This window comes from Delphinus delphis, unplaced genomic scaffold, assembly GCF_949987515.2.
Source record: "Delphinus delphis unplaced genomic scaffold, mDelDel1.2 scaffold_78, whole genome shotgun sequence".
NCBI classification, from domain to species: Eukaryota; Metazoa; Chordata; class Mammalia; order Artiodactyla; family Delphinidae; genus Delphinus; species Delphinus delphis.
In genome coordinates, this window is record NW_027192699.1 from 875,378 (window position 1) to 884,799 (window position 9,422).

General features: G+C 53.6%; 1 protein-coding gene across 1 annotated transcript; it reads left to right on the forward strand.

The window, feature by feature from the left end:
* The first annotated feature begins 4,888 nt into the window (after positions 1–4,888).
* On the forward strand, positions 4,889–6,097 carry LOC132419273 (syncytin-1-like). Its single transcript, XM_060003258.2, has one exon. The coding sequence runs from the start codon at positions 4,889–4,891 to the stop codon at positions 6,095–6,097; it is 1,209 nt and encodes a 402-aa protein (XP_059859241.2).
* The last annotated feature ends 3,325 nt before the right edge of the window (positions 6,098–9,422 follow it).

Below are 9,422 nucleotides of genomic sequence, written 5' to 3' on the forward strand. Positions count from 1 at the left end.
ACTCATCGGCCCACCTGGGATGACTGCCAACAGCTCCTCCGGATCCTATTCACTACCGAAGAACGGGAGCGAATCCAGCTGGAGGCGAGAAAACTGGTTCCTGGAGATGATGGTCAACCCACCGCTAACCCTGACCTCATCAATGCAGCCTTTCCCTTAACTCGCCCCCCGCAGGATGATTGGGACTATAACACCGGAGAAGGTAGGGGACGACTGCTCATTTATCGCCAGACTCTAATGGCGGGTCTCCGGGCTGCCGCGCGCAAGCCCACTAATTTGGCCAAGGTATGTTCAATCGTACAAGGTAAAACAGAAACTCCCTCCTCTTATTTAGAAAGATTAATGGAAGCCTTTAGGCAGTATACCCCTATGGATCCAGAGGCCCCCGAAAATCAGGCCGCCATTGTAATGTCCTTTGTTAACCAGGCAGCCCCTGATATTAAAAAGAAACTCCAGAAGTTAGAAGATCTGGAGGGCAAACAGATACAGGACTTACTCCGTATCGCCCAGCGCGTCTTTAATAACCGGGACGCCCCAGAGGATAAACAACTTAAAGCCACTGAGAAAATGACTAAAGTCTTGGCCGCCATTGTTCAGAAAGACCAAGAGGGCCCCCCAGCCACTCGACCTTCCAGGCGACCATTGGATAGAGATCAATGTGCCTATTGCAAGGAAAAGGGCCACTGGGCTCGGGAATGCCCCAAGAAAAGGCAGCCGCGCCCCAACCAGGGGCAATGGCAACCGAACGCCACCCCAGTCCTGTTTACACATGATACAAAGTAGGGGGGACGGGGTTCGGACCCCCTCCCCGAACCCAGGGTAACCCTACGAGTGGAGGGGAAACCAGTCCAATTCCTGGTGGATACAGGGGCACAGCATTCGGTCTTGGTTAAGCCCCACGGGAAAATTTCTAACAAATCCTCCTGGGTCCAGGGAGCTACGGGAGTCAAACGTTACCTTTGGACCACTCAGAGAACTGTGGACTTGGGCACGGGAAGGGTAACCCATACCTTTCTGGTCATTCCCGATAGCCCTTGCCCCTTACTGGGGAGAGACTTACTCACTAAAATGGGAGCACAAATTCATTTTCGGCCAGAGGGGCCAATCGTAACAGACCCTCACGACCAACCCATATCTGTGCTCACCCTGAACTTGGAAGATGAGTACCGACTTCACCAGGAACCACCCTCCCAAAATCAAGATATAGAGTTATGGCTTCAGCAGTTCCCCGAAGCATGGGCAGAAACAGGGGGGATGGGACTAGCCAAACACCGCCCAGCCCTATTCATAGAGATCAAACCGGGGGCAGATCCTGCACGTGTCCGACAGTATCCCATGCCCCTAGAGGCCAAGACTGGTATCACTCCTCATATTCGCCGGCTTCTTGACCTGGGGATACTGCGTCCCTGCCAGTCGGCCTGGAATACACCCCTGCTGCCAGTCCGCAAACCTAACAGTAAAGACTACCGCCCAGTGCAGGACCTGAGGGAAGTTAACAGACGGGTCATAGACATCCATCCTACTGTGCCCAATCCATATACTCTTTTGAGCGCCCTTTGTCCAGAAAAACAATGGTATACTGTGCTGGACCTCAAAGATGCCTTTTTTAGTTTACCCTTGGCGCCCAAAAGTCAAGAACTCTTTGCCTTCGAATGGTCAGACCCCGAGAGAGGTATAAACGGACAACTCACCTGGACCAGACTTCCCCAAGGATTCAAAAACTCGCCTACCTTGTTTGATGAGGCCCTACACGAGGATCTCAGTGAGTACCGGAGACAAAACCCCAATGTAACCCTTCTGCAGTATGTTGATGATCTCTTAATAGCTGCTGAGACCGCTGAAGCCTGCCTGCAGGGAACCAGAAACCTCCTACGGACTCTCGGCACCCTGGGATACCGAGCCTCTGCCAAGAAAGCACAGATCTGCAGGCCTGAGGTAACTTACCTGGGATACCTATTGAAAGGGGGGCAACGATGGCTCACAGATGCACGGAAGGAAACCGTCCTCCGCATCCCCAGACCCACCACGCCTCGACAGGTGAGGGAATTTTTGGGGTCGGCTGGGTTCTGCCGTTTATGGATACCCAAATTTGCTGAAATGGCCAAACCGCTATACCTAGCCACCAAAGAGCAGACGCCCTTTGAATGGACAGAAGAGGCTGAGCAGTCATTTCAGCAGATCAAAACTGCCTTGCTGTCCGCACCCGCCCTGGGTCTCCCTGATGTCTCCAAGCCCTTCCACCTCTTTGTAGATGAAAGCAAAGGCATAGCTAAGGCCGTGTTGACCCAGCCCCTCGGTCCTTGGCCCCGGCCTGTTGCTTACCTATCAAAAAAATTGGACCCAGTGGCTGCCGGCTGGCCTCCTTGCCTCCGGATGATCGCCGCCACGGCCCTAATGGTAAAGGATGCTGACAAACTAACTATGGGGCAGGAGTTACATGTCACCACCCCCCACGCCATCGACGGGGTTCTCAAACAGCCTCCCGACCGATGGATGAGCAATGCTCGATTGGTCCACTACCAGGGTCTACTGTTAAATCCCCTCAGAATCAGCTACACTCCGCCGCGGGCATTAAACCCTGCCTCCCTATTACCTGACCCAGATTTGGACTCCCCACTCCATGACTGTGCAGAGGTACTGGCCCAGATCCATGGGGTTCGGGAAGACCTACGTGACCAGCCCCTACCGGATGCACAAGTCACATGGTTCACTGACGGCAGCAGCTTTGTCCAGCAAGGTCAGAGGTATGCGGGGGCAGCAGTAACATCAGAAACTGAGGTGATATGGGCAGAGACTCTCCCCCCAGGGACCTCAGCCCAAAAAGCTGAATTAATTGCCCTGACCCAAGCTCTCAAGATGAGCAAAGGCCAAAAAGCTACCATATACACAGACAGCCGGTATGCTTTCGCTACCGCACATATACATGGGGCAATATACCGAGAGCGGGGACTACTCACAGCAGAGGGCAAAGACATCAAGAACAAAGAGGAAATCCTGGCCTTGCTAGCGGCCATATGGGAACCCAAAAAGCTAGCCATTGTACACTGCCCGGGGCATCAAAAACCCACGAATCCAGTCACCCGAGGCAACAATTTGGCAGACCAGACGGCTCGAAAGGCGGCACACACTCCAATACCATTACTTCCCCTGCAACTGCCGGATCCAGGCCCCCGGGAACTACCGCCCCAACCCGACTACTCGGAGGATGACATCAGATGGATGAGCAAGCTTCCTCTAACCCAGGTTAGAGACGGATGGTGGCGGGACGCTAAAAACAATATCCTCCTTCCTGAGAGACTAGGAACCCTGGTCCTTGAACGGATCCACCGTAGCACCCACTTGGGCGCCCGACGGCTACAGGATCTCATCAGGCAGACTGGACTTAAAATTAAAAATGTCTCCGAGAAGACTGAACGACTGGTTGCTGACTGTGCAGTCTGCCAACTCCATAATGCCAGCACCCACCCGCCAACCACTGGCATCCGGGAGAGAGGAAACCAGCCTGGAGCCTACTGGGAAGTGGACTTCACGGAGGTAAAGCCTGGCAAATATGGGTATAAATATTTACTGGTGTTTATAGATACCTTTTCAGGTTGGACTGAGGCATTCCCAACCAAGAATGAGACTGCACGAATAGTAGCTAAGAAGCTACTAGAAGAGATCCTGCCCAGGTATGGCTTTCCAGTTATGATAGGGTCTGACAACGGGCCAGCCTTCGTTTCTAAGGTAAGTCAGGATCTGGCTTCCATACTTGGGGCTAATTGGAAATTACATTGTGCATACCGCCCCCAGAGTTCAGGACAGGTAGAAAGGATGAATAGAACTCTAAAAGAGACCTTGACTAAATTGACCATGGAGACTGGCGCTAACTGGGTAGTCCTACTCCCCTACGCTCTGTTTAGGGTGCGAAATTCCCCCTATAAGCTAGGATTTACTCCCTATGAAATAATGCATGGTAGGCCTCCTCCTATCATCCCTAATCTAAAGACTAACCTTATCCAATTGGACCCAGAAAATAATCTCCTGTCTTCCCTCCAAGCCTTACAGCGGATACACGAGACAATCTGGCCCAAACTAAAAGAGCTATATGCAACAGCACCCCCACCTACTCCACACCAGCTCCGGCCAGGTGACTGGGTCCTTGTCAAACGCCATCGACAAGAGACCCTAGAACCCAGGTGGAAAGGACCTTACCAGATCATCCTGACAACGCCGACAGCCATTAAGGTGGACAGCATAGCTGCCTGGATCCATCACACGCACGTCAAGCCGGTGGACCCATTTTCTGACCTCATCAAGTCCACTAAAGCTGACGTCACCTGGACTGTTGACCGGAGTAAGAACAATCCCCTCAAACTGACTTTGCGCCGTACCCTCCCCCATGATGACCAAGGTACTGCTGATAGCCCTAATGATAGTCCTAACCCTCAACCCTCGGGCCACGAGGGGAGGATTCGGCCCTCCCCCCAATAAGAATACTTTAATACAACTACTATATGGTGCACCGTGCGAGTGCAGGGGAGGTACTATGGAGACTCCTGTTGTTCCCCGAGGGTATACTCATATGCAGGACTGCGGGGGCATAACTGCGTATCTTGTTCAGGAATATAGGGTTACCGGGGCCTCTCAAAACTGGCAATGCTACCATAAGCCTAAGCCACTTCCCCCTCGAGCTACTTGCCCCTGTTCTACCTTCCAGGAATCAATGCATAGCATGTGCTATTCCTCTTACCAGCAATGTATAGGGGCCAATAACAAGACTTATTTCACAGCCATACTACAGAATAATAAAAGCCCCACCATTAGTGATGATAATAAATACCTTCAGGCTGGATGCACTGGCACCCCCGGGACCCCGGTATGCTGGAATACCAGGGCCCCCACACATATGTCAGACGGTGGGGGGCCCCAGGACGCAGTGCGCCAGATAGAAACCCGAAGACAAATAGAAGAGGCCTATCGGCATCTGTACCCACAGCTCAGCTACCACCCCCTAATTCTCCCTAAGGTCGATCCCTCTGAATTGGACTCCCAGACCATGTCCATACTAGAAGCTACTTTTGCGCTTTTGAATACCACCAACCCCAACTTAGCACAGGATTGCTGGCTCTGCCTTCCTCAAGGACCGCCCCGCCCTATAGCCATCCCCACCTTCGCCAATTTAAATATCAGCGAACGATGTAACCCTACTTCACTCCCCGAGCCGTTCCCCATACAATTTTCAAAATTTTCAACCACCTTTAATACCTCATGCTTTGTCAAGAACGATTCCCTCTCTAACGCCAGTATTGACTTGGGAATCCTTTCATCCACTGGATGTAGTCAATATATCCCCGTGAACTCCTCCCTCTGTAGTCCTAATACCACTGTCTTTGTCTGTGGAAGTAACCTAGCATACACCTATTTACCCCCGAATTGGACAGGGGTCTGCACCCTGGCCACCCTTCTCCCCAATGTAGACCTGATCTCGGGAGACACCCCGTTGCCCATTCCCAGCTTTGACCTCTGGGCAGGCAGAACCAAACGAGCCATTACAGTCCTACCCCTCCTGGTAGGATTAGGAATTACAGGAGCTGTGGCCACAGGGAGTGCAGGTCTTGGGGTCTCCCTTCACTCCTATAGTCAGCTGTCTAGGCAATTAATAGAAGATGTAGAAACTCTCTCTGGGACCATTCAGGACTTACAGGACCAATTAGATTCGCTGGCCGAGGTGGTCCTACAGAATAGGAGGGGCTTAGACTTACTGACAGCTGAACAGGGTGGGATATGCCTCGCCCTAAAAGAAAAATGTTGTTTCTATGCAAATAAATCAGGCATTGTAAGAAATAAGATCCACCAGCTCCAGGAAGACCTAGCTCGCCGCCGGCAAGAATTAGCGGATAATCCCCTTTGGTCAGGATTTCATGGGATGCTCCCCTTCCTCCTCCCCATCCTGGGCCCTCTACTATGCCTCCTTCTCCTCCTCACTATAGGCCCCTGTATACTCAGTAAAGTCATGAATTTTGTTCGCGAAAGAATAAATACAGTCCAGCTAATGATATTAAGAACACAATATCAGCCCTGCGAGGCCTCAGAAATTGAAGAAACGGAGCCTTGAGGACCCAAGATTGGCTCCTCTGGTTCATGAGAAAGGGGGGAATGAGGGGGCTATGTTCTAGTTTGGTGAGAATAGGACTGAGTTGACGCCCTGCATTCAATTTGTGCTTTTCCTGGAATTTCTTTTCTGTTCTTTCCGGAGGGGGAGGGCCGAAAAAAGGACCATTCCAGGGCGCGGCGCTGGGCTTGCCACATTTGGGAGCGCCGCCTGAAGTTGGGCGCACAGCCTCCCGACGCCCTGCCGTTGGGCTGGTGGAGGCCGCAGCACTGCTAGGGTTGTATCAGTCCTCCTGTTTGCACTATTTCTTTTTGCGACCATGGCCCCGCCTTAAGTATTTCTAATTAAGAAACAAAACCTCAGGAAACCAAAACTTAACCAGCCGCTCTCGCTTCTGTAATTACGCCTGCTGACCCCCCCCCCCCCCCCCGCAACCGACCAACCAATCGGCGACTAGTGTCTCTGTTTAAAAGTCAACCAATCGGCGACTAGTGTCTTTGTTTAAAAGTCAACCAATCGGCGACTATATTTGTGCCGGTCTATAAAAGAGCTGTACTAAACTCCGCCGGGGCCTCTTAGCGTCACGGGCAAGGAGTGCGCGGAGGTCCAGGTTCGAACCTGCAATAAATGACCCTTGCCGTTTGGCTTTGACTCTCGACTCTGGTGGTCTTGTGGAGGGGCCTCGCGACCTTGGGCATTTCAGAAGTAAAGGCATTCGTTTGATTAAGCTCCGTGAACGGGCAACGATGATGGCGAAGCGCTGCCCTGTTCGCTCGAAAGCTCTCGTCTGTACGGCCTTCCAGCGGCCTCAGGGTACGCAGTTCTAAACAGCCTTACATTCCACGCTGGTGTGCCCCCAATTAGGAATTTGGGCTCTTCTGTGAGACACCCACGTGCGTCCCAAATGAAACCGGGGGGCTCCCCCAGGACGTCTGCGTACGGCAGTCGGTTGCCAGCTGTTTACTTCCAGCCGGAGAAAGCAAAAGAGGACAGCTTTCCCAGGGACGATTCTGGACCCTTGGGACCATCCAGAGTCACCAAAGCCTAAACTTTGCACGGCCTGGGGAACGCTCTTCCGCCTGTCCAGCCATCCCCACGTCAAAACCTTTCTCAGCAGAGGCAGGCACTCTCTCCCTTGTACTGGATAGCTCGGCAGAGCCTTCCGAGAAACATGCTGCGTCATTCAGCTTGAACGTGGGACGCGGAGGGGAGAGTACGCTTTCTCCCCGTTTGGAGGCGCCTTGCGCTTGGCTTCAAAGCTGCCTGAACGGCACTAGCGGCCCGACGTCTCTGCACGGCAGGATTGTCGTTGTGGGCCGAGGCTGCGTGTTCTCTCAAAACGAAAACCGTGCTGGCGATCCCTTTCTAGGAACTCCTCCCACGGCACCACATGTTCAGCTCCGGCCGAACGAAAGGTGACCTCAGGCCTCAAGGTAAGTTCCAGTGTTTCACGTCGGGGGAGTTGGGTGTGCAGTGGTTTCCATGAGGCCATACTCCACCACGGAGTGCCTTAACTCTGCGACGCTCCTGGGGGCACACAGGATAGGAGCTCGTTCGCCAAGTAGGCAGGATGACTTCTCTCCGTGCCGGAACGGCGGCTCCTGGCTTCTGAGGAACCTTAGCCTCAACAGGGCCCTGGAGAAAGCTCTTCACATTCATAGCAAGGGCAACGTACTGCTCTCTGGCTTGCCTGGGTCGAGTGCCCCAGGCGTCAAAGAGCCTCGCGAAGGCAGTGCTGCGCAGACTCCCTTTGACAGTCGCACGGCCTCCTTGACTGAAAGAGAACTGCAGTGCCAAAAGGCACCGTGCTGACGACTGGCTCCAGGAGGAGACTCGGGACAGCACTCTCACAGAAGCGAAAGCTAGGCTGTGGGCCCAGCCTGAGGACCAGCACGTTTTCCACACTTAACACAGCTAAGGCATGAGCCAGATGACAGCCTTGGTCCCTGAGGCCTACCTAAGGTACTGCCATACTTACCCAGTAGATCCCACGCAGAGGTCCCTGTGCCCAAACGGGCCTCCATGGAAGGGCCCTGTTCCTCCCGTGTGTTTCCTTGAGGTAATCGGAAACCACTGAGGATAACTACGTGAGCTCAGCTTTGAAACTGGGCGACCCTGGGCAAACCTTATTCCCCTCCGTGGTAGACGAGACAGTTGCGGGTCCTAAGCTGCCTGAAGCACACTCCTCGCGCCCACCTTCTCTTTGCTGCCGGAAGGCCTCACCTAAGAGGCCTGAGTTTACTCGTGACGGAAGCCGTCTGAGTGTACTCGTGTGAGGCCTGCTGCTCTCAGGTCCTTGCTGGGAGCTTCAGCAAGAGCACTCTGGAGCTCGCCGACAAAAGAATTGTGAGCCCCCCCGGCCTCAGGTAAAAGTCCAGATTTCCCCCGTCAGTAACACCTCGGAGTGCCATAGGAGCGAAGAAGCATGCGTTAACGGGATGCTTCAACAGTGCTAGGGATTTATTTCACGAGACACTGTGCACTCACGTTCGTCGTAACAACTGTCAAAGGGCACTGTATGCCTTCCAACTCCTCTGTTGCGTTTGAGCCACAGGAAGTAAAGGCATTCGTTTGATTAAGCTCCGTGAACGGGCAACGATGATGGCGAAGCGCTGCCCTGTTCGCTCGAAAGCTCTCGTCTGTACGGCCTTCCAGCGGCCTCAGGGTACGCAGTTCTAAACAGCCTTACATTCCACGCTGGTGTGCCCCCAATTAGGAATTTGGGCTCTTCTGTGAGACACCCACGTGCGTCCCAAATGAAACCTGGGGGCTCCCCCAGGACGTCTGCGTACGGCAGTCGGTTGCCAGCTGTTTACTTCCAGCCGGAGAAAGCAAAAGAGGACAGCTTTCCCAGGGACGATTCTGGACCCTTGGGACCATCCAGAGTCACCAAAGCCTAAACTTTGCACGGCCTGGGGAACGCTCTTCCGCCTGTCCAGCCATCCCCACGTCAAAACCTTTCTCAGCAGAGGCAGGCACTCTCTCCCTTGTACTGGATAGCTCGGCAGAGCCTTCCGAGAAACATGCTGCGTCATTCAGCTTGAACGTGGGACGCGGAGGGGAGAGTACGCTTTCTCCCCGTTTGGAGGCGCCTTGCGCTTGGCTTCAAAGTTGCCTGAACAGCCCTAGCGGCCCGACGTCTCTGCACGGCAGAATTGTCGTTGTGGGCCGAGGCTGCATGTTCTCTCAAAACGAAAACCGTGCTGGCAATCCCTTTCTAGGAACTCCTCCCACGGCACCACATGTTCAGCTCCGGCCGAACGAAAGGTGACCTCAGGCCTCAAGGTAAGTTCCAGTGTTTCACGTCGGGGGAGTTGGGTGTGCAGTG